Source organism: Paroedura picta, chromosome 4 (assembly GCF_049243985.1).
Source record: "Paroedura picta isolate Pp20150507F chromosome 4, Ppicta_v3.0, whole genome shotgun sequence".
Taxonomy (NCBI): Eukaryota; Metazoa; Chordata; class Lepidosauria; order Squamata; family Gekkonidae; genus Paroedura; species Paroedura picta.
The window spans coordinates 8,764,868-8,789,728 of record NC_135372.1 but is presented as its reverse complement, the minus strand read 5'-3'; the positions used below and the strand labels follow the sequence as shown (position 1 = coordinate 8,789,728).

The 24,861-nt window shown below is 48.7% G+C and overlaps 1 protein-coding gene across 1 annotated transcript in view; it reads right to left on the bottom strand.

The window, feature by feature from the left end:
* FBN3 (fibrillin 3) overlaps positions 1 to 24,861 on the bottom strand; it is a 215,551-nt gene that overhangs the window by 179,849 nt on the left and 10,841 nt on the right. The window contains exons 3-6 of the mRNA XM_077331715.1: positions 16,429 to 16,511; positions 13,855 to 13,953; positions 8,319 to 8,414; positions 3,783 to 3,878 (exon numbers count right to left, since the gene is read on the bottom strand). Coding sequence (XP_077187830.1) covers positions 3,783 to 3,878; positions 8,319 to 8,414; positions 13,855 to 13,953; positions 16,429 to 16,511 — 374 coding nt within the window. The remainder of the gene's footprint in view (positions 1 to 3,782; positions 3,879 to 8,318; positions 8,415 to 13,854; positions 13,954 to 16,428; positions 16,512 to 24,861) is intronic.

Sequence of the window (24,861 nt, the reverse complement as noted above, 5' to 3'; positions counted from 1 at the left end):
GGATGTGGGGGGGGGCAGTATCCACCCTGAGATGATTCCACAACCAAAATTCCTCCTTCCAAATACTTTTAGACAGAGGAAGAAAAACTAGGGAGAGGTCTGATAATACCCCTTGACTTCACCTAGCACCAGGTTGTGGAATTCTTGGAGATTTGGATGGGTGGAGCCTAGGGAAGGACTTCAGTAGTGTGTTAACCTTTCAAAGAGGCTATCTCCTCCAGGCGAACTGATCTCGGTTGTAATAGCGGGAGACCTCCAGCCACGACCTGGAGGTTACAATAAGCAGACACACAAGCAAAGCCAATCCAAGAGAAAAGCTACACCAATAAGGGGGAAAAATTGGAACACCAAACTGCATCATTAGAATTTCTTCACAGCTCGTAATGTTAGCCAGTAGGTAGAAGGCTGGCCAGAGCGTTCCCCAGTTCTATAAATGCTTTCAGAACACTATTTCTTCAGTGACAAGTCCAAATGAAAAATAGTAAACTTCATTAATAAAGAAAAAAAAAGTTATGTAGAGCTGGGAAACAGCCTGGCAAGTCTAACCTGTTGACTTACATTAAAGAGCATGAGGAAATCCCAACGGAGCAGCAGGGTGCTCCAGTTTCTTTCCTTCTCATCAGTGTAACCTTATTTCTCCTCTACGGGCTTAATTTATTATTACTTACTTCATGTATTCCTCACCTTTCTCCTTAAAGGAGGCCCAAGGTGGCTTACATACCTCTCCATTTTACCCTCCCTATGACCTTGTGAGGTGGATTAGGTTGAGAGGACATGAGTAGCTCAAGATTCTGTGGCAGAATGGGGATTCGAACCTGGGTCTCCCAAATCTTAGTCCAAACTGGGTGACCTTTGGGCTAGTCACACTTTTCCTAGGGATGCCCTCACAGAGCAATTCTCTCCAAGCTATCTCAGCCGCATCTACCTCATGGGTTGTCTGTTGTGGAGAGAGGAAACGAAAGGTCTTTGTGACCAATTATGCACGGGCTAGAATGCCCGTGATGGTGGTAACAGGGCTTTGGAGAAAATCCATGATTATGCATGATGTTGCCATCATCCGAGGCCTGGCCTGACCCAGGCCCTCGGAAGACCTACATTAAGGAAATGCAGATTCTTCCACAGGCCTGGAATCGCTGCGGGCGCAGGAGAGGGATAGGTCAGGCTAGCTGTGTGTATAAACAGGGGAGCCGGGCTTTCGGGCTTTTGGGCCCAGCTCCTCCCCTGACCTACGCGTGATGCTTCCCCCGACCTGCAGGGATGCCTCTAGCCCCTGCCAGCTCCGTGGCTAAGTGGAGCTGACAGAGGCGTCCCCCCACCCCCACCATGGTGGGAGACCATCGTGCAGTAGGGGCCCAATGCCCCTGAACTCCCCAACCGCGGCAGCAGAGGAGCACTCCTGGCACTTCCAGCCCTGCGTTGTGTGCGTGGGGCCATTGTGTCAGCACAACCAGAGTGCGCCAGGGGAGCCCCTTCCCCATGCACACACGGGGAACAGAACAGAACAGAACAGCGGCAGCCCGGCGTAGCTGCTGCCATGCATAATGGGTCTGTAAGCCGCTTAGGGACTCCTTTGGGTGGTGAAAAGCGTAGTACAAAAAAACTCCTACTTCTTCTGCACGGTCACCCTGGACTTCCTTGGTGGTCTCTCATCCAAATACAAACCTGGGCTAACTCTGCTTAGCTTCCAAGATCTGATCAAATGAGCTCTTATCAGCCCGTCTTTCCTAGGCAGAGCGGGTGGGGCAATGAATTGGTGTGTGTGTGGGGGGGGGGGCATGGCTGGAAGCTCCTGGCAGGTACAAACCTTGGAGGGTGATAAGCACTGTTGGGAGTCTGCCAACTTATGGCAACCTTGTAGGGTTTTCAAGGCAGGAGATGGTTTGCCATTGCGCCTCGATGTAGTGACCTGGCCACCCTTCGTGGTCTCCCAACCAAGTACTAACCAGGGTCCACCCTGCTTAGCTTCTGAGAGCTGATGAGATCATCTGCTGCTCCACTGGGATTTCCTCATCCTGGGCTGCTACCTTGCTTGCCATGGAACTAAAGGCAACTTTGCACCGCAGCGGTACTGAAGAGGCCAAATTACGGACCCATTTGTATCCACATAAAGATCTGGATTTGGGGCAGAAATGGCTTTCGTTTCCATGAGAGCAATAGCCAGTTCCAACTATTCTCGCTCCTCCACATGCAGCCAGGGGGTGACTTTGGGGCTCATCACAGCCCTGATAGAGCTGTTCTGACAGAGCATTGGGGGTGGAGCCAGAAGTGAGTGGGATTTGAAGCACGGAGGGACCTCAGTGGAGTATAATGCTGTAGAGTCTACCCTCCGATGCAGCCATTTTCTCCAGGGGAACTGATCTCTTTACTTTGGAGATGAACTAGAATTCCAGGGGATCCCCAGGTCCCACCTGGAGACTGGCATCCCTAAAGTACAATTGTGGTGTCTGCTGTTCATTCCCATTGATCCTACGGGGCACTCTGGCTCTCTGAGAGCGGGGGGTCATACAAATCTAATAATCTAATAAATAAATAACAACTACATTCAGCTGCTGGGAGAGATTGTCCCGGTGTCCCAAATCATGCCTGCACTGTTGTACACTGATGAATAAAAATGGCATGCAAAAACAGACTCTTGACATCTCAGTATGTGGATTCACACCAAGTTTTGTACCTAGGCATTGTTAAGACAGAAGCATGTGTGGCGGGGGAGGATAACAGAGTTCTGGCAAACAGAGCAGCGTGCAAAATCCAGAAAGAAAAATAGAAAGGGGGGGGGGAGATGGAGGATTGCAAATGGTTTGTTTTCATTGCACAAACAAGGCCAGAGGGTGGGGAGTTGGAAGAGGTCAAGTTCAGAAGGATCTCTCTATAAAATTGGTACTTCCGATCCAATTCCTGGTTGGATATTTGAGAGGGTTTGGCATCCATACAGTTCAGTACTCGCACAGAAGAAGAGGTGGGCCATTTCTGCACAGAGGGCCAAATCACACAATGTCTCCTACCCACAATTGCGGGATAGTAAATTGAGCTATTTCTCCCCTCCACACTCTGCCGCTGCGTCTCGTCTTTCCCCCTCATCATTAGCGGTGAAAAGGGCACAAGAGAGAGCAATGTGTTTTTTTGCTCGCTGCTCCTCGGACTGTCAATCAATGGAGGCAACCAATCGGAGGTTAGTGGGTCTAGCGTGATTTTTTTAAAAAAATTGAAACCTATGTGTGGCAATGCGTACTCATTGCTAGGCACACAAGTTGCCAAAATAAAAATCCAAACACGGAAGGCCAGCGGGGCAGCATGGCAAGTGGGGCAGCTTTTTTAATACTCTGCTTTTCTCCACCCTAAGGGGTTTCAAAGCGGCTTACGATCAACTTTCTGTATTCTCTTATTGTCACTTAGAAGACGGCAGGGAAAGGTTCCTATTGGCAGCAGAGGCTAGGGCCCACTTAATGTGTTTAAACGACTTGTAGAATGGTACCAGCTAGATATCAGGGGAAAAAACTGTTCACAGTCAGAGTAGTTTAGCCATGGACATGGGGAGGGACTAGATGGCCTGCATAGCCCCTTCCTACACAGAAACCCCAGGGTTTCATGAAACCCTGGTTGAGAAAGCCGGTATTAGGCTTCAGCGGGGGCTGAATCCGTTCCATAAAAGGGAACCCCACCCCTGGATTTCTCCGGGCCAGAAATGGCTTTGAATCGTCCGGTTCTGATGCAAGACGGCATAAAGATTCTCAGAGCTCACAAGCAGCACATATAACGCAGTCCCACATGGATGCATTGCTTACCTCTCTCACACTGTGGGCCTGTGAAACCGTAGACGCAGGCGCACCGATTCGGTCCAATGCACCGGCCTCCATTCTGGCAACTGCTCTCGCAGACAGCTGTTTGACCAAAAAGAGAGAGAGAGAGAGCGGGAGATGAGGGAGGTTGCGTTGGACGAGAATCAAGCAAGACTTGCCAGGAAGCACAGCTTTCCAGCAGGGAATGGGGAGGAAAGCCGGATTCTGAGATTCTCATTACCGCAGTCCGAGACGGCTACGAGTTCAAAAGAGACAGGATGTCGTTTCCGAAGAAGCCACCCAAAAGGGACTGGATTTGAGAGAGCGATGAATAGATTCCCTTTGTCGTGTATTCTACCCACCTTCCACTCAGTCATATCGGATTCCGTTGGAGAATCACAACTTAATCCCAGAACTGGATTGTGCACAATTCGTTGCTCCTTGTCTCCTTCCCGTCATTTTGTTTCCCTCGGCCAACGCACCATGTGTACAGATTTTTTAAACAAATTGACAGAATACGGGACAAGGGCGAAGCTTGGCTATTTAATACATAGTAAATTATCATCAGAAGAAAATGGAGGCCAATGTGAGGCCAAAGAGAACCACAGAATCAACACTGATTTCAATCACGGGGTTAATGAAGAAGAAGAAGAAGAAGAAGAAGAAGAAGAAGAAGAAGAAGAAGAAGAAGAAGAGTTGGTTCTTCTATACCGCTTTTCCCTACCCGAAGGAGTCTCAAAGTGGCTTACAGTCGCCTTCCCTTTCCTCTCCCCACAACAAACACCCTGTGAGGGAGGGGAGGCTGAGAGAGCCCTGATATTACTGAAGGAGAAGAAGAGTTGGTTCTTATATGCCACTTTTCTCTACCCGAAGGAGGCTCAAAGCGGCTTCCAATCACCTTCCCTTCCTCTCCCCACAACAGGCACCCTGTGAGGGAGGGGAGGCTGAGAGAGCCCCGAGATTACTGAAGAAGAAGAAGAGTTGGTTCTTAGATGCTGCTTTTCTCTACCCGAAGGAGGCTCAAAGTGGCTTCCAATCGCCTTCCCTTCCTCTCCCCACAACAGACACCCTGTGGGGTGGGTGAGGCTGAGAGAGCCCTGATATCACTGCTCGGTCAGAACATTTTTATCAGTGCTGTGACCAGCCCAAGGTCACCCTGCTGGCTGCATGTGGGGGAGTGCAGAATTGAACCCGGCATGCCAGATTAGAAGTCCGCACTCCTAACCACTACACCAAACTGGATGTAAACAAACAGGATATAAACTTTCAAATCTATTGTCTATGAAATTGGGGGGGGGGGTTGTTCTATGAACAGTAACTAGTGTAAGTAGTATTTTTTTTCTATCCCCCCCACCCCCGTATATCTCTAAATAAATATAAGAATGGATCCCATCAAGCTAAGCAGGGTTGGCCCTGGCTAGAATTTGGATGGGAGACCTCAGAGGAATGCTGGGGCTATGACAGGACAAGGCAATCGCAAACCACGTCAGAACCATTCTTGCCTGGTGGCCAGGATCTTCTGGCTACACAATGCACGTGACGTGTGAGAAATAAATTATAATCCCGAAAATAATTGTGATGCAGTTGTACAGGTGATTGCAGCCAGAGTTTTCTGTTGTGTGATTTGATGTGCACATGCGCTCAGTCACACTGGCACAACAGGACAGAAAAAGAAGGGTGTGCCGACGTGCACCAGTTTGGTGTCTTTTTCTATGTCAATGCTCTAATGCAGAGGTGCGCATTAGTCAGCAGGCCAGGAAAATACTCCTGGCACGCCTGCATGTACAGCCACATACTGAGATTGCCTCCTGTGTGATGTTTTGTCACGGCACACGTGAGCATCGGGCCTGAGGCAGGAAGATTAAAAAAAACCGAATAAACGAGACTTGGAGGAGGATGCAATTTGGGGGAGAAAAAAACCCACCAGACAAACAGAGGATTCCTCGGGCCCTGGCTCTCTTTTAGAAACAAGACGACTTAATTTAGAACTCTAATTCTGAGATGAAATCCAGAAGATGACGATTCTGGAAGCACCCCAGATCAAACATCCATTTGCCTGTCGGGGCTGGGCCAACATCCAGTTTGTAGACTTAGAAATCCAACTCCGAGGGGAAGGGGGAAAGAAGCTGATGGCTTTTCAGGCTCGATCCTGCCTGGCAAGAGGGTCAGGTTCAGATAGATTTGCCAGCTCTTGAGTGGGAAAATAGAAGGAGATTGGGGGGGGGGAGGCGGGGCTTGAGAAAGGTGGGGTTTGGGGAGGGACCACAACCAGGGACAAAGCCAGAAGAGTCCATCCTCCAGAGCAGCTGTTTTCTCCAGGGGAACTGATCTCTCTCGTCTGGAGATCAATTGTACTAGCGGGAGATCTCCAGGCCCCAACTGGAGGTTGGCAACTGTAGACTAGGATCTGGGAGAACCAGGTTCAAATTCCACTTGACCATGGAAGCTTACTTGGCAGCCTTAGGCTAGTCCCTCTCTCTCAGCCTGACATGCCCCAAAGGATCATGGTTATTAGGATAAAACAGAGGACAGAGAGGAATCAGGTTGCAAGACGCTTTAGGCGCCCGGTGGAAAGAAAAGCATGGTACAAATATCTAACGTAATAAAATGAAGGAAAATCTGGTTTTTAATACCCCACTTTCTCTACCCTAAAGCTTCCCAAAGCAGCTCACAAACACCTTTCTCTTCCTCTCCCCGCAACAGACACCCTGTGCGGTAGGGGGAGCTAAGAGCCCTAAGAGAACTGCTAGATGAGAACAGCTCTATGAGAACTGTGACTTGCCAAGGTCACCCAGCTGGCTGCATGTGAAAGCGCGGGGAATCAGTCCCAGTTCTCCAGGTCAGAGGCTGCTGCTCCTAACCACTGCACCATTCTGGCTCTCAAAAAAAAAGAGCTGGTTTATTAATACCCTGCGTTTCCCTACCCCAAGAAATCTCAAAGTAGCTTACAAACATCTTTCTCTTCCTGTTCCCAAAACAGACACCCTATGCCAGGGGTAGTCAAACTGCGGCCCTCCAGATGTCCATGGACTACAATTCCCATAAGCCCCTGCCAGCGAATGCTGGCAGGGGCTCCTGGGAATTGTAGTCCATGGGCATCTGGAGGGCCGCAGTTTGACTACCCCTGCCCTATGCAGTAGGTGGGTCCGAGAGCAGTCTGAGAGAACTGCTCTGCAGTGACAGCTCTAAGAGAGCATAGTTTTAAGTTCTATTTTATGTTCTGTTTTAAATTGTATTATGTTAAATGACCATATTCTTTTGGTCTTTTGTGTATTAACTTCATATAACTTGGTCTGAACGACTGTAATAAAGTTTTGAACGTTGAACTTCGACAGCTCTAAGAGAACGGTGACTGGACTAAGGTTCACCCAGTTGGCTGCATGCAGAGGAGTGAGGAAATCAAACCCAGTTCTCCAGATCCGGTGGAAACCTTGGCTCATCAGAAAGAAGCCCCTGTGATCAACAGAGGGGGTGCTTCCGGGGCTTCCTCTCATCCGGCCTGGGAAGCCAGGTTCAGACTCAAGATTCCCAGGGGCTTTTCGCACACCTTCAAAATCGCACAATGGTTGCCAATTGAAAACGCTACTGATTTGCCGTTATGCACAACGTCGTTGACAATCTGCCACACACCTGAAACCGATCCGCAAAAAGCGCTTCCTTGTAGCGCTTTCAGGGAAATCCCCAAAAGTGGATTCACCCTCCGGATAGCGCTACACTCCTGCAACCAAACTGCAACACTAGCGGGAAAGTTCTGTGCGTTACCATTGTTGTGGTTTCTACAAAGTCCCTCCGCCTGGCTCTCTCCTCTGATCTTCCGGCAAAGCTATCGCCATTTTTTTTTCTCCAAATGAGCCTCTGTTTAGAGGCTTTCCCGGCTTCAGTCCCTCCCCAGAGCTGTTTAGTCACTAAAGCACAAACAACAGAGAAGCCCGTTTGCTGATGTATTTTCCCTTTAATTTTTACACTGTTTTCAGCTGAAAATTGGGCCCGTGAGGGGGGGGGATTTTTTTTTTTCACTCGGGGGAGCGTGGCAACGATGAAACGACAGCTCAAACACACCTGCCAGCTGGATGGGTCTCCGTTGCAACGAATCAACACATATTCGTTGCAATGGGTGTGTTTAAAAAAAAAAAACCTTTCTTAAAGGGAAAGGGGCTGTTTGGGAGCATGCTAACGGCTGCCCATTGGCTGCTTGACAGCCAGGGGCGGGACGAGCTCGGCAATAGCACTTCCTTTCTAGCGATTTTTGCTGAGACCAGAAGCCTGTGGGAAACGATGGAAACGCAACTGGATTCCACTACAAAGTCAGGTATGCATAATGACGAATTCCACTATTTTAAATGGCGATTTTTCGTTCAGCAAACAATTTGCTACAAGGATCCCGGTGCGGAAAGCCCCCCAGAACTCCATCCCAGACAAGTCAGAGCAGCTCTTGAATTGGACTGTCTGCTTCTTTTAATCAGGACACCATGCTGGCTCACCAAAGGGTGGACTGAATCTGCACACACGTTTTTCAGGAGCAATGCATAGGCCAATACTTACGCTGGCCACAGTAGGTGCCCGTGTACCCCTTCTGGCACATGCATGAGTCCTCATTGCAACTGCCGCCATTCATGCATCTCACGCTGCAAGATTGAACTGGAGAAAGAAGTAGGAGGACGTTAGGGAGATGAGGAAGGTTTTCATACTATTGGAGGTAGGGTATGGAATGTGTAGGGAGAGAAAACTGTTTTAATCCCTCTGCCATCTAGTTAGGATCAGGGGGTCATTCCATTCATTTGATGGCTAGTCGCTTGAAGACTGATATTTTTTTTTCCTTGGGAAATTTACTACCACAAGGGGTGGGGATAACTGGTAGATTAAGAAGAATTCCATAGCGATAGCCAAGTGCTGCGGCAGCCACAAGGACAAAGGCTCTTGAGTCTTAAAGACAAAATGCTAAAGTCAACAATAAACTCTTGTGTTATGTTAGATTAAGATGGCTTCTGTAAAGGCAGCTGGGTCCAACCAGATGAGCTGTTGGAAGATCTATCGAGGAATTGCATTGTCAATATGATGTGGACATTGATAAAATGCTCTTCCCGAAAACAATCTGATCCCATGTATGATTGTGTCAAGATTCTTTTGGTATGTTCACTAATGTATGTTTCTGTTCCCGCAAGAGTTGCTAGCCCTTCGCCTCCAGATCCTGCCATACGGAAAAATCGTGCTGAGGTCAACAGCGTGATATCACTTCTATGAATCATTTCCATGAAAACCCATGAAAACCACAGAGTTTCCTAGAGGGGTGTGACGTCCCTTCCAGGATTTCCCTAGAAATGATGTCACACAGATATTGATGGCTGCCTCCATACCTAGTCACCTGTGATCCTAAACACTGCTAAAAACACCACACAGAGAGAACATTGACACAATCACACATCAAGACTGCTTTATCACTGTATGTGGAGAGAGAGCATGGCCAGGATCACAGGACATCCCAGCTGGTATCTCTCCGTTAAATCAGTGGTGGCCAATCTATGGCTCTCCAGATGTCCATGGACTACAATTCCCACAATCCCCTGCCTGGCAGGGACTCATTGTAGTCAATGGACATCTGGAAAGGCACAGTTTGGTCACGCCTGCGTTAGATCAAGTTTTTCATATTGTTTAGGATAGATGCTCTCAGCAAATGCCTAGAATCCTAGGTGGTCCCCTGTCCCTAAATCCCGCCCTGCACACATACACCATTTATAAATGGATTTTTAATATCTTGGTTTTTCTATACTATGGCTTTTAATGGTAAGCAGCCTAGAACAGAAGAGGTGGCATAAAATGTGTTCTATATAAATAACAAATATGAAGGACAAACAGCCAGCTCACTGGGAGGGTGGTATAAAAGTGGAAGGGAGGGAGGTAGGGAGGAAAGAAGGAAAGAAGGAAAGGACGGAGGGAGGGAGGAAGGGAGGGAGGGAGGGAAAAGATTGGGAGTGGAGTGAGAATGGAGGGAGGGAGGAAAGAAGGAAGGAGGGAGGGAAGGAGGAAGGGAGGGAGGAGATTGGAGGTGGAGTGAGAAGGAAGGAAGGAAGGAAGGAAGGAAGGAAGGAAGGAAGGGAGGAAGGAAGGAAGGAAGGAAGGAAGGAAGGAAGGAAGGAAGGAAGGAAGGAAGGAAGGAAGGAAGGAAGGAAGGAAGGAACATTGTCCCTTCTCCATCATAACACTGCTCCCAGGTCAGCTGGATGCACCTTCACTCAGGACCAATGAAGTTGGAAGCCTGTTACTTTTTATTTAGTTCGCTGAATATTATTATTATTTTATTGCCATTTGTGCTGTATTGTAACAATACTGTTAGCCACTCCAAGATGCAAGTGAGGGGCAGGATGCAAATTTAATAATAAAATAAAAATAAACCCTGAGTTAGAGCCTCTTGTGGCACAGAGTGGTCTGCAGTCTGAAGCTCTGCTCATGAGGCTGGGAGTTCAATCCCAGCAGCCGGCTCAAGGTTGACTCAGCCTTTCATCCTTCCGAGGTCGGTAAAATGAGTACCCAGCTTGCTGGGGGGTAAACGGTCATGACTGGGGAAGGCACTGGCAAACCACCCCGTATTGAGTCTGCCATGAAAACGCTAGAGGGTGTCACCCCAAGGGTCAGACATGACTCGGTGCTTGCACAGGGGATACCTTTACCTTTACCTTAAACCCTGAGTTAGTACACTCAAAAGCTGTGGCAAATGTTGCTTGCCAAACTCAGAAATTAAAAAACAACAGAGTTTTCCCAATTCGCAGTTCCCCCTTTGGAAAACAGGGCTAATCGTTCCAGAACCAGAGGAAAACTCGGGTGAAAGGGGATGTCAGAAGCTCCCACATCTCACAACGCGTCAAGGACCATACATAAATAAATAATGAATAAATCTTTATTCTTATAAGCCACCCTTCCTAGATGCTCAGGGCAGATAACAACCCAAAACAACATAATAAAATATAAAATCATGTATCATGACATCTAAACGTATCATATATAGACCATGATTGTGCATGGATATCTTAGCTCTGCAAATTCTTAATAGGTTAGCCCAAATGACTTACATCTGGCCTCGACCAGGGCCAGGGCCTTTTCAGTCCTTGCCCCTACCTGCTGGAATGAGCTCCTGGAAGAGCTGAGGGCCTAGCCAGAACTAACTCAGTTCCACAGGGCCTGCAGGACAAAGTGCTTCTGCCAGACATTTGGCTGAGGCCAGGGCTAGGAAGATATTGTTGGCCCTTCCTCCAAATATCTGTTTTGAGGCATTTGGTCAAGATGGGCCCTGGAGTCAGAAACGTTGAAGGGTGGGTTTTGTTGTTAGACATTTTATTTTATTGGACGATTGTATTTGCCTATGTTATTGTACGGCATGAGAACGGCGGTTAATAAATGCAATAAAGAAAATTAAAATAATGAAAATATTGGTAGATCCTTGGAAATCTTTTATACAGCCTGTATAAATCTTTCTATACAGGACGATAGACAAGTCATCCCTGGTGTGATATTTTGCTTGAAGCTTGGGTTTATAATAAATGTATCGTTTTTAAAAAATTTAAAATTAAAACAACCACAACATTTGCACTAATGTAACATCCAAGAAAGGCCAGGCCACGAAACGCTGTGAGGTCTCCAAAGAAAGTCAGAGCGGATATCTAGCAAAACAGGCATTTCGCCCCCATCCCCCACGTCTTTCTGGCTACACCCTGTTGCCGATCAGCCCCCCCCCCCAGTGCCCAATGCAATTTAACACCCCCCTCCCACCTCACTGGTGCGTTGGGCCCAAAGGAATGCTGGGAATGCGGTTTCCTTCCCCATCCCCCTCCTCACGGTAGAATTCTTTGCATTGTTGGGAAGATTGCTAACATCTGGTGCTTCCATCAGTGTGAAACAGAGAAGTTTAAAAAAAAAAAGATGTTTTTGGGAGAGGGTACCATAAAAGGCGATACATTGAAAGAGGGGTGTTGGGAGAGTCGGTTCACGGGGCCCAGGGCACAGGGATTCTGTAACCTGCTCCTTGGAGGCTGAAGCCGTAGTAAGTTTTCACGCAATTGATTTTTTGAAAACGAGTCTTACGTATTTGACTGTCTCCCCAAATTTGGAATTAAGAGTGACCTGGTCTTGTTTCTCAGGGAGCCTCCAATTTTGGAGGTAGGTAAAGGTAGGTAGGTAAAGGTATCCCCTGTGCAAGCACCAAGTCATGTCTGACCCTTGGGGTGACGCCCTCCAGCGTTTTCATGGCAGACTCAATACGGGGTGGTTTGCCAGTGCCTTCCCCAGTCATGACCGTTTACCCCCCAGCAAGCAAGCTGGGTACTCATTTTACCGACCTCGGAAGGATGGAAGGCTGAGTCAACCTTGAGCCGGCTGCTGGGATTGAACTCCCAGCCTCATGGGCAAAGCTTTCAGACGGCTGCCTTACCACTCTTGTGCCAAAACTGGGCCCATTTAACCACAAGATGCTGCCTTTACTAGGTGAGGCCGAGGTAAGCCATCATCAGCATCAATTTTATTGCTCAAAGCTTTAGGCCAGGGGTAGTCAAACTGCGGCCCTCCAGATGTCCATGGACTACAATTCCCAGGAGCCCCCTGCCAGCGAATGCTGGCAGGGGGCTCCTGGGAATTGTAGTCCATGGACATCTGGAGGGCCGCAGTTTGACTACCCCTGCTTTAGGCCATCGCAAAACATTGCAAAAAGGATGCACCAGGTATACAAAGATCCCAGCACAGTCATAAGACTTTTTAAATTCACAATAAGTTACCGATAAAATCATTAGTCACAAGTCTCGTGCTAATTTTCTTTGCAGCCACTTGAAAAGGGACACCTCATGAGTGACAAGGAGGGTCATTATGAATTTTGGTAATCTGACCTTGCTTTTAAACTATCCCTGTTTAATAGCATTTTTAATGTCCTATTTTAATGAGAACTTACTAGTTTATGATATTTTGTAAGAATTATAGTGTTGTGCTGGGTTTTTAAGCGTCTTTGTACCTGGCTTGGAGCTATATATCAATCAATCAATCAACCAATAATCAATCAATATCAATTGAACATTTTCAACTTTTTCTTCAATCAATCAATCAATCAGTATCAGTTAAACATGTAAGCCAAAAAGTACATAAAACATTGACCTAGCGTGTTTCGATCGGCGAGATCTTTATCAGGGGTCAATGCAATCACACACAGTTAAAGATGCAGTAGAAGAATATATACATTCTTTTTTCAACCAGGGGTGTGTGTAAAAAAATCTTTACTTAAGTAGAATGCTTTTACATTTCCTGGGTCTGCAACTGGCTATTGATCGCTGTTGTACAGCAGGCTCATTTTTCAACAGGGATCCCTCTGGAATCTCCCCTGGGTAGAAGTAGATCAAACTTTGGGTCTCTTTTTGTGCGAGATCAAGAGCTAGAGAACACGGAAGCAAGCCTTTCACCATGGACACTTTTAGGCTGATCCTGCATTGAGCAGAGAGGTGGACTAGATGGCCTCTATGACCCATTCCAACTCTAGGATTTTTTAGTGCTTTTAAGGAAGCTGATACTTTCTGGGTTTTTTCTCCACATCAGCTGTCTGACCACCATTCATAAGTGGCATTTCCCCTGATTCCACACCCATTAGAAAAGAATAGCTTATCCCAGAGGGTGGTCTATACCTCTCATGCATCCCTGTTCTGTCATGGCCACTGGAAGGCTGACAGCCAATGCTTCGAAAGTCCCGGTCATTTTCACCCATGGACTTTTTTAGGTAGGCAGGCTTTCTGGAGGCGCCCAGCTGGTCGTGATGGGAAAAGGGAACGCCATACTCAATGGTCCTGGGGGCCACAAAGTGGAGTCTCACCATTGCATGGCAGCCTGTCTTGGAAAAGGACGAGATGCTAAAGAGAGAGAACCACTGGCTTTCCAGCCTAGATTGTCAGCTTCTTGGAGGCATCAGGCTGGCCTGTGTTGGAGACAGGATGCTGGGTTCTGAGGACATTTGGTCTGATCCAGCGGGGGTCCTAGTTACAGGAAAGGGGGGCCTCCTGCTGCCACTCCCTGCCACGCCATAAATCGTATACTATTGTCTCCCAACAAATCTCACCTCCTGCAGAGCCACAGTTTGGAGACAGCTGCCCGTTGGAACAGGTACACATGTTTGGCCGCGAACAGAATCCTTCGCCACAAGAGTTCCGGCAAATTGCTGTCAGAGGAGAAGAAGTGGAGAGAAGAAATGAGATGCATCCAGGCAGGAAAGCCTCCCTAAGCCTCCTGCCCCATGTCTTTTCACCGCAGAACCCAGAGCCAGTAAGGTTATGATCCGTTAGGATCAAGGAGTCCCAGGTGCAAATCTCAGCTCCATTACGAACCTTGGTGATTCTCTCTCAATGTAGCCTACCTCACAGGGCTGTTACAACAGGGAGCGAGAGGGGGAAACAACATCGGCCACCCCAAGCTCCTTGCAGCAAGGGCAGAATAAAGTTTAACAAGTTGGCGGGGAATCTTTGCAAGCACAGAGTCTGTTCACGTTTCAGAATGCTTCTGGATTTTCCTGGGCGCCTTATTTCGACTGAGACACCCCCATTTGGAACATGGGCTTACCCTCTTCGGAATGGAAGCGCAGCCACGCCTTTCCTCCCTAAGCGTGCTAACAAGGACTGACCCCCGTCTTGGTGCACGGGGTGTAAAACTGGGGGCCATTCCGCACTGATTCTTTGTAGCAGGTGTGTGGCAAATTGAAATCGCTACAAAAATGAGACGGAATTTCTTTTGAATTAATTTCATCCCATTGGTTCTGGTCCGTCCCTCCGGGGCAAGAGAGGACAACTATGCTCCGTCCTCTACATGGCACCTTTTAAATACTTGAACATCTCTGGCTTCAGTCCTGCAATCCTGGCCAACATTGGAGGACGACAGGTGCAGAAATCGCTTCCCACAAGTGGAAAGGGCACCTTTCAAATCCAACTCAGAGTTGCCAAATGAGATTTTGCCAAATCAGATTTGCCAAGTGGGGGCCTAGGAGATCTAGCCCTTCCCCTAACTGGAAAAGAGAAATCTAATGGCCACACACAATAAATACTGGGGACAAGAACTTCCAATAGCAACAGGAAACCATTACAGATTTGCTGGGGTCTACTTTTGACTATGTACTGGGAAATTCACTGCCCCAGCTCCCGTGCAGGAGTACAAATTGGGGGTGGATGAGGTGCACCGGGCCAAATGCTCCCCCATGGGGTGCAGGAAGAGGTGGGGCAACCTGCCACGACTAAAACTCCAGCCTGCAGCCCAGCATGAAACCTCCAGTGCATAAATGGTCTATCTCACTGCAAACTCTGGATTTTCCTTAGGAGCCTGCTGAGAAAAGCAGGAATCTTTATGGAAAGGAACCATCAATATGCCGAACTGCATTTTTCAGCAGTGTGCTTTACGGCAGCTCAACAGCAGTTTTGTGTCATTTCCAGTAAGAGGAAAATTGCTTTCAGGCAGGCGCCAATAGCTGCTTCATCTGAAGGGCATTTGGCCTGAAGGCGGAAAATCATTATATCACTTGTGCATTCTAACTTTTGCCTTGGATCAGCCAGATTTTGTCTCACACACACACACACATGCGCGCGCACACACACACACACATACCTTTATTGGCATGAGAATAATTACAAAATGTAAAATAAGACAGATCAGACGACAATCAGTTCTTGAGTTCCTGCAGCTTAATTGCCATTAGCAAATATTTATCAACTATATCAAGGTCCTGATTGGAAAGAAGGAACTGTACCTTGCAATCAACAGAATAACCATTACATTTAGTTAGGAGTACATGAAAGACTTTAGCCCAAATAACATCATATGTGGGGCAATGAACGAAGACATGCTGTATGGTTTCTATAGAGCCTTGTTTGCATGGGCAATGTCTGTGTGTGTAAGGAATCTTCTGGAATCTCCCAGCCTTTACTGCTGATAGTAGAATGTTAAACCTGGCAAGCATGAAGGCCCTGCGTTGCTGCAGATCAACCAAATGAGAAAAATAAAATGCTAATTTATCAGGTAATGGAGAGATGCCAAAGAAAACTGAACAGGTTTTTCTAGCTGCTTCTTTTAGAGCTTGCAGCTCAGTAACTAAGATCCTGCATTTTATAATCTGTTCCACATAATAAATTTCTAGTAAGGGCTTGAAGGGAGAGCGTGTCTCATGGCTTAAGTGCCACTCAGCGCTTAATACTCACTTAGGGTGGCTGTCCTGCCCCTGAGTGCCTCCTCCTCCAACCAGCTTGCCTCTCTGCCCATCAGCCAGCCAATCGCCTTCTGTCCCCTCCTCCTTCCACTTCCCTCTGAGGCTCGGAGGCTGCAGATCCCTGCCGCGTGAGGGCTGCCCCTGCCAGTGAGTTCCCTAACAGCTGCCTGCAGCCCTTCCAGGTCCTGGGGGGAGGCCATCCACAGAGCTCTTCCACCCCACCCACCCCCAATCTAGCACCCGTCGTATTCCTGAATGCAATGCGCTTGGCCCCTAGTTTTATATAGAGATGTTACAAGTCCTAAGGCCAGTGAATCCAAAGAAATGCCAAGCCTTTGGACTCTGTAACGCAGCAGCACTGACATTTCTCATAACACGACTTGAAAAGCAACCCACCTCACCTTGCTTTGAAAGGTCCCCCCCCACCCCCACCCGGGCCATACTCACGGACAATGCACTGGTTCCCCCCAGGAAGCGTTTTCCATCCAGGGCAGCAGTAGGAGTGGAACCGGGACCCACAAACGTTTGGCCTGAAAATCAAGGAGCACAAATTAAACTACAGGCAAAGACAGTCGAAGAGGGAGGTAGACAAACCGGAGCCTGTCCAGAGGAGGGCAACAAAGATGGTGAGGGGTTTGGAGACCAAGACGTATGAAGAAAGGTTGGGGGAGCTTGGTCTGTTTAGCCTGGAGAGGAGACGACTGAGAGGGGAGCTGATAACCATCTTCAAGTATTTAAAAGGCTTCCATGTAGAGGATGGAGCAGAGGTGTTCTCTTGTCCTGGAGGGACAGACCAGAACCAATGGGATGAAATTAATGCAAAAGAAATTCCGTCTAAACCTCTGGAAGATGTTCCCGACAGTTAGAGCAGTTTCTCAGTTCAACAGGCTTCCTCGGGAGGTGGTGGGTTCTCCATCTTTGGAAATCTTTAAACATCTGATGGAGAGGCTGATTCTGTGAAAGTTCAAGGGGTTGGCAGGTTACAGTGGATGAGCAATAGGCATGTGCATGTCCTGCACAGTGCAGGGGGTTGGACTAGATCAGGGGTAGTCAAACTGCGGCCCTCCAGATGTCCATGGACTACAATTCCCAGGAGCCCCTGCCAGCAAATGCTGGCAGGGGCTCCTGGGAATTGTAGTTCATGGACATCTGGAGGGCCGCAGTTTGACTACCCCTGGACTAGATGACCCAGGAGGTCCCTTCCAACCCCATGATTCTATGATTCTATGACAGAGAAACCTGAATCCCGCCAGTGGGATGGAGGCTTCTTCCAAGACGGGCCTTGCTTAGGGCAGCAAACCGCAACCAACTTTTAAAACTGCTTTTGCATTCCGTCCTTGGCTCATGAATTGAGCACTGCTTGTTCCTCCTGACAGCTCCTCTCTGAATCAGGGTTGCCAACCTTCAGGTGAGGCAGGGAGGTGTACTGGCATTAGAAGAAGAGCTGGCTTTCATACCCCGCTTTTCTCTACCTTAAGCCAGGGATTCCCAGTCAGGGGTCTTTGGACCCCTGGGGATTAGCAGGAGCAGCTCTACAGCCGTTAAAATAACAGTTAAAATAACAGAAAACAACCTTAGGTTAAAAATCTGGCTCTGGCTATCAGTCAGACCCGCAAACCTGCTCAGGGCCACCCAACATGTGGTCCTATATGCCACTGAGCTCCCTTCCCCTCCTCAAACCCCACCAGCCTGATTCCCCAACCCTACTCCATGTTCTCCAGACATCCTACAAGAGCATTCTTTACTGGAAATATTAGGGGTAGAAATTGAGAGCTTCATAGGATTGTCATGTCGTCGTCTGTCCCCCCGCCCAGAGAAGGGTATGGAGAGACAGGGTTGCCAGATCCAGGTTGGGCAACCTCTGGAGATTTGGGGATGGAGCCTGGGACGGGCTGGGAGTTCCATGGGGCACAATACCATCGACTCCACCCCCCCCCCAAAGCAGCTATTGTCTCCTGGGGAAACTGTAGTCTGGAGATGATCCGTCTTTCTGAAGGGAAGGTGTTCTCCAGGTGCTACCTGGAGGCTGGCATCCCAAGACCTTCAGCACAAAACCCAAGTGATGGATCGCCAAGCTAAAAACGGAAGAACACGGCAGTACATTTCTGCTAAAAGCCCTTCTGCCCAAGTGTCCTTGATTTTGCCCAATGGACTGAGGCTGCCAACTGTACACTGGCAACCAGCTTTGGGGAGCTGAAAGGGGTGCTCTAGGATGACAATGTTATGACATCACTTCCAGTTGGCACCCATGATGCTCTAGGAATACACGCAATGCTTTTTACCTAGAGCATTGTAATGCTCCCAGGTACAGACTGGAAGGGACATCCTGTGTCGTTGAGCAACAGTGCTCTCTCATGCTATGCTCCTGCCAGACTGAAGAGGCCCAGTGGGACCCTCTCTGCAGCACCTGCTACCTGTGACCTTTAAACTGGAGGAGCCGGGGATTGAACCTGGGATCTTCTGCACACAAAGCAGAGGCCCAAATGCTCAGCAATCTGCACTCCAGTAAAGTGAGATGGCTAAGACTAGATTTTTTTGCTCAGTATATAAAGCTGCCTTGTGCAGTAAAGGTCAACCTGTCCACATAGCCCAGGGTTAGACTAACCAAGTTCCCTCTGCAGAGTCTCCTGCGGAGAAATGTTTTCCCTGCGTCTGCAACCTGAGATCCTTGAATAGAAAAGAGAAAGAGGGGCTGCGACAAGCCAAGCTGGTGCTTCACCACTGGCCTTCTGGGTAAACACAGAGAGCTACTGGTGCTAATTTTGGCTCATGAATGTTTGAAGCTGCCTTCCTCTGAACTGGAAATACTATTTGTGTACTAATAGCTAACCAATAATATACTGAAGTGTATTGGATAAAAAAAATTGTTCCTTGTAGTCAGCCTTATTTATTGAATGAGTTTATTGGATTCTTAGAGTGTCATCCTGGCAAGCCGGCTCAGGCTGGTGTACAAAGCTGTATATAAAATACAATAAGACAAACAGAATTTAAGTTCAAAATTAATTTCAAATGGATAACAAACAGGTTAAAAATTAGCAGCGGTAAAAAAAAATGACCTGCCAGCCAAAGGAAATCAAGGAGGAGGAGAAATCTGAGCAACTAGCTATGAACAGAGAATCTTCTTTATTCCTAAACAGAAACAATACCAAATCAAGATCTGGTATTAAACTCGTTTTCAAGGAGAAAGTTCTTCCTCGGTGGCTTACCTTTCTGAAATTCCAATGTTTTTACAGAGTATTCAAGATCAGTCTCAACAAGTATCCAGTTCTACAAGAATCCAGTGGACCTTAGGTTCTGATATTTTTCGCGGGGGACCAGTGTGGCTACGGCCTACCTCAAAAGACGATCCCAACCAAAAGCTTGGTGGAAGAACTCCGTCTTGTAGGCCCTGCAGAATTGTGCCCATATCTTTTATTACAAATTTTGATTAGTTATATCCCATCATCCTTTTCCATCACGTATGTGACAAGCAGCTTGTTTCCATTGCATTCTTCCTCAGACAGAATGTTTTCATACATGGAAGGCTTTGCTCTTCAAATGATTCTCCAATAATTTGGATCCCCTTATGCCGACATAACAAGCTAGTTCTGGAAGCCAATTCTCTAGAAGGCTCCAAGCCGGAAATGGACGGAGGAATATAAAGAATCAGAATTTGTAATAAAGAACGTCAAGTTGACAAATACAAGGAAGAATTTTTTTTCTCCAATCCCCTTCTGACAGAACCTTTAATTGGTGTAAACAATACACTTCAGTATATTATTGTTGCATAGCTGTTAGTTCACAGATTGCATTTCCGGATTATTGTTACACTAGAAATAAAGCCCATTTTATTTTTTAATAAAATGGCTGCTAGGAGCCGGTGTTCTCTCGGCCCCGGGAACGGCCTCGCTGTGGCGAGGCTGCTCCCGGGGGCGAGAGAAGGCCGGCTGCTGCCCCCCCACCCTCCCCGAAGCGCAAATCGGCGTTCTCTCACCCCCGGGGGCAAGAGAAGGCCAACTCCCGCCCCCCCACCCTGGCCGAAGACAGAAGTAGGCAGTGCGGCCCCCTCCCCACCGGCAGCTCTGTGTAGCCTTCTCCCGGCCGCTCCAGCTCCATTGGCTGCTTGGGCCGGGATGGACACTCAGAGGGGCCAATCAGGAGCCGGTTCGCGGCTCCTGATTGGCCGAGTTTTTATCCCGGACAGGGCCCACCCTAACTCCTCCCAGACAGCCTTTACTCTTTTATTCAGTCCGCGACGGGGCTGTTTAAAGATTCTGTTTATCCTTTTGTTTATTCCATTCTTCTGAACTGGGCCACCTGGCTCAGTATCATCCATCCTGGTTGGCGGAGACCATTGGAGGTCTCATCTGGGAGCTTCCTTCGACATCTCTGGTACCTGAGTCCTCTAACTGGGGACTGAAAGCAGGACCACATATTCTGTCAACAAAACATGGATTCCCAACTGTATCTGATGAACATTGAGATAGGAGCTTCGGTCATGGAATGGTTCATGGTCCTTTTTACTGTAGGTGTTCTTTTTATTTGTAGTCATTGGTCTGAAGGGGTAGAATGATAGAATCATAGAGTAATAGAGTTGGAAGGGATCATCTAGTCCAACCCCCTGCACTGTGCAGGATACTCGCAGCCCTATCACTCATCCACTGTCACCTGGCACCCCGTTGAACCTTCACAGAATTGTGGATCAGTGGTAGAGTATCTGAGGCCCTAGGTTCGACTTTTGCCCCTTCCAACTCTCTGATTCTATCAAAAAGGACATGGACAAAATCAAGAGGCTGCAGAAGACCGTGAGAAAGATAATCCAGGGCCTGAGGACCAAGCCCTACAAGGAAAGGCTGAGGGACTTGGGAATGTTCAGCCTGGAGAAGAGGAGGCTGAGAGGAGACAGGATTGCCCTCTTGAATTATCTGAAAGACAGAAACTTGGAGGAGGGCAGAGAGCAGTATCTGTTGGCCGCAGAAGACCTGCAGTACGATTTCCATGAGCTCCTGCCAGTTTGGCTATCCCTGCTTTAGGCTGTTCCGGCATTGAACAGGGAGTTGGACTAGATGGCCTGAATGGCCTTCCAACTCTACAGTTCTTTAATAACCAGCATTCACCCCCTTAAAAGAGTCAGGTGCTGCATCCCCTGATCTGGATAGCCCAGGCTAGCTCGATATGATCAGATCTCAGATGCTAAGAAGGATCGGTCCAGTTTAGTATTACGCCTGAAGACCCCTCCCAGGACACCAGCCCAACAACTCCTTTCTCACTTTCTTTGAACCTGTCTTCAAATCTCTCCCTTTGCCAGGAACCAACTCTCTCTTTATCCTTTTGTTTAAAGCTGCATCTGTGAAACTCCACCCTGGGATAAGTCCCTCTCCCTATTTCATATGGCCCATATCCAAACTGGGGCTGTACAAACCTGAAATTTACTTTTGAAAAATCCTTGGGAAAGGATGGGCTCTTCTTTTTCGTTACGACCGCTCACTTTTTACAAGGTTTGCCATCCTACAGGTGGTACCTGGAGATCTTCTGGGATAAGAACTGATCCCCAGACAGCATAGATCAGATCCCCAGGTGGATTCGATGGCATTATACTCCGCTGAGCTCTAGGGCTGCCAGTTCTGGGTTGGGAGTGGAACCTAGAGAGGGTGGGGCTTGGTGAGGGCTTGGAAGGGGAAGGACTTCAATGGGGTATGGGTGTCTTCCATTACACCTCCTAGGTGGCCACTTTCTCCATGGGAAGTGGCCATTTTCTCCCTGTTGCCTGGAGAAGCGCTGTAATCCCAGGGGACCTCCAGGCCCCACCTGGAGGCTGGCATCCCTACTGTCCCCTGCCTTCCCTAGGCCCAACCCCCAAATCTCCAGAAATTTCCCAACCTAGTTGGCAGACCTATCTCATACAGCGAATGGCAAAAAGAGACTCTTCTTGTGACTTAAACACAAATGGATTTATTGTGGTAGAACCGTTCATGACTGTCCCATTGTCTCCCATTTCTAGCTATTCTTTTGCCAAAGGGGTAATATATAATTTGGCCTGTACAGATGAGACAAAGATTTAGCCCCTGGAAGCAGATGGGAACCAGACTGGACCAAAGGCAGAAGGTTTGGCAAGACCCCGAAGTCCAAGTTTTGAAAAAAGAAAAAAAAAATCCAGTTCTGGCAAACAACCAACTCTGGGGTGATTTATGGCCCCTGACTGAACCTAGATTGCCAAATCCGCTCCGTGGAAGTGGGGAATAGATCCTTCCTCTTGACAGAGACTCCGGCTGCCCTGCGAAGCCGGGCCCAGAGCCAAGCCGACAGGCAGCCGGTCAGTTCTCACGCCACTGGATACCTCAGGGCTTTGCCAAGAGGGTCTGGATCCCCGCCCCCCCCCCCACACACACCTCACCAGCCCTGGTGCCTGTTTCAAAGCGCCTATGTGCCCCTCTGGGGGGAAAATGCATAGTCTTCCCAGCCTGACTGCAAAACAGATTGGCTTTGAGTCGTTCCTTAAAATGCTAGACTGGGGGGGGGGGGCACAGGGCTCAAAAAGGGCCACAGGGCTCCAAGCCAGGAGAGCTGGCTTGGTGGATCGGTTGAGAGTAGCAGCCTCCAACCTGGGGGACCGGGACTGATTCCTAGCTCCTCTGCATGCAGCCGGTTGGGGTACCTTGGGCCAGTCCCAGTTCTCTCTGAGCTCTCTCGGCCTCACCTACCTCACAGGTTGTCTGTTGTGGGAAGAGGATGGGAAAGTGATTGTAAGTCTCCGTCAGGTAGTAAAAAGCAGGGTACAAAAAAACAGCTCTCGCTGTCACTCTCTCTCAAAAAAAAAGTGACCCTCTGGATTTATGTGCCGGAGGCAACATCAAGGGAAGGTCTCAGAACCTCTGCCCTGTTGTTGGCCCTCCATAGTAACGTCGGGGATCACTGGCCTGATCCATCAGGACTCTTCTAATATTCTTACGGTCACGCTCCAGAGCTTCTTGCGATCCCAACTGTTCAGTGCTGAGCTTAATCTGTAGAAGATATGGAGCGAGAACACGGCCCCTAAATATGTGCCAAGTAGCCCAGGCCAGGCTCCTTTAATCTAAAGGGCAGATCATAGAATCCTGGAGTGGGAGGGGGCCATGCAGGGCATCTAGTCCCACCCCCTGCTCAGTGCAGGATCAGCCTCAAGCATCCAGGATAAGGATCTGTCCAGCCACTGCTTGAAGACGGCCAGTGAGGGGGAGCTCCCCACCTCCATAGGCAGCCCCTTCCACGGCTGAACTAGACTCCTAGGATCCTAGAGTGGGAAGGGGCCATGAAGGCCATCTAGTCCAACCCCCTGCTCAATGCAGGATCCGCCTCAAGCATCCAGGAGAAGGATCTGTCCAGCTGCTGTTTGAAGACGGCCAGTGAGAGGGAGATCACCACCCCCTTAGGCCATGGAATATTTTTCAGGTTTCAGAAGGGGTGAGATGCCCAAAGAATCATGGAAGATTGCCAGTGAGGGGGAGCTCCCCACCTCCTGAGGAAGCCCATTACTCTGCTGAATGGGAGGGGGCCATGCAGGGCATCTAGTCCAACCCCCTGCTCAGTGCAGGATCAGCCTCAAGCATCCAGGAGAAGGATCTGTCCAGCCACTGCTTGAAGACGGCCAGTGAGAGGGAGATCACCACCCCCTTAGGCAGCCTATTCCACTGCTGAACTAGACTCCTAGGATCCTAGAGTGGGAAGGGGCCATGAAGGCCATCTAGTCCAACCCCCTGCTCAATGCAGGAACAGCCTCAAGCTCTGTCCAGCCACTGCTTGAAGACGGCCAGGGAGGGGGAGCTCACTCCATCCTTAGGCAGCTGTTTCCAGTGCTGAACTACTCTGATTGTGGAAATCCCCCCCCCCCATATATAGCTAGGACCATTCTATACATAGGTTAAACCCATTACTGCAGGTCCTGTCCACTGCTGCCAACAGGGACTGCTCCCGGCCCTCCCCCAAATGACAACTGTTCAAATATTTCAAGAGTGCAATCAGCTGATTCTAGACCAGGGGTGGCCAAACTATCTGGAGAGCCACAGTTTGGCCACCCCTGGTCTAGACCATCCCCTGCAAATCAGGGTAAGCCCTAGCTCTGTGGGAATCAAGGGAAGAAAGGTTGAGGGACCTGGGAATGTTCAGCCTGGAGAAAAGGAGGTTGAGAGGGGACATGATAGCCCTCTTTAAGTATTTGAAAGGTTGTCACTTGGAGGAGGGCAGGATGCTGTTCCCATTGGCTGCAGAGGAGAGGACACGCAGTAATGGGTTTAAACTTCAAGTACAACGATATAGGCTAGATATCAGGAAAAAATTTTCACAGTCAGAGTAGTCCTTCGGGGCCCACCTCCAATTAGTCGAAGGACCACATGTGGTCCACGGCCCACAGGTTGGGGATCGCTACTTTAAGATGCTTAGGGCTGATCCTGCGTTGAGCAGGGGGTTGGACTAGATGGCCTGTATGGCCCCTTCCAACTCTATGATTCTATGATTCTAATCAGGAAGGAACCCAGATAACCAACAAAGCAGATCTCTCTACCCGAGTGAGCCAAAACCCATGTTTCCAGCTGGTTGTATAGAGCTCAGCCTTGCTGGGTCCGTGCCCCCTTAGTGCAGTAGGCGGGGGAAAGGCCATTTCCAGCATAGAAGCTAGTCAACTCCTCACCCTTGCAAAGATCTCCTGCACCCTCGAAAGAATGCATGGGAAGTGGGTTGCCAGCTCAAGGATGGGAAATACCTGAAGATTTTGGAGGTGTAACCTGAAAAGGGTGGGATTTAGGGAAGGGCGGCATTCAATCTGTGGGGTTGAAGGAAGCCAGGACCACCAGCTCTCTATTAGGATCTCAGCATGGCGTTACAAGAGGCAAAACTGAACTGAGAAATCCCTGGAAAACCCCACCTTAT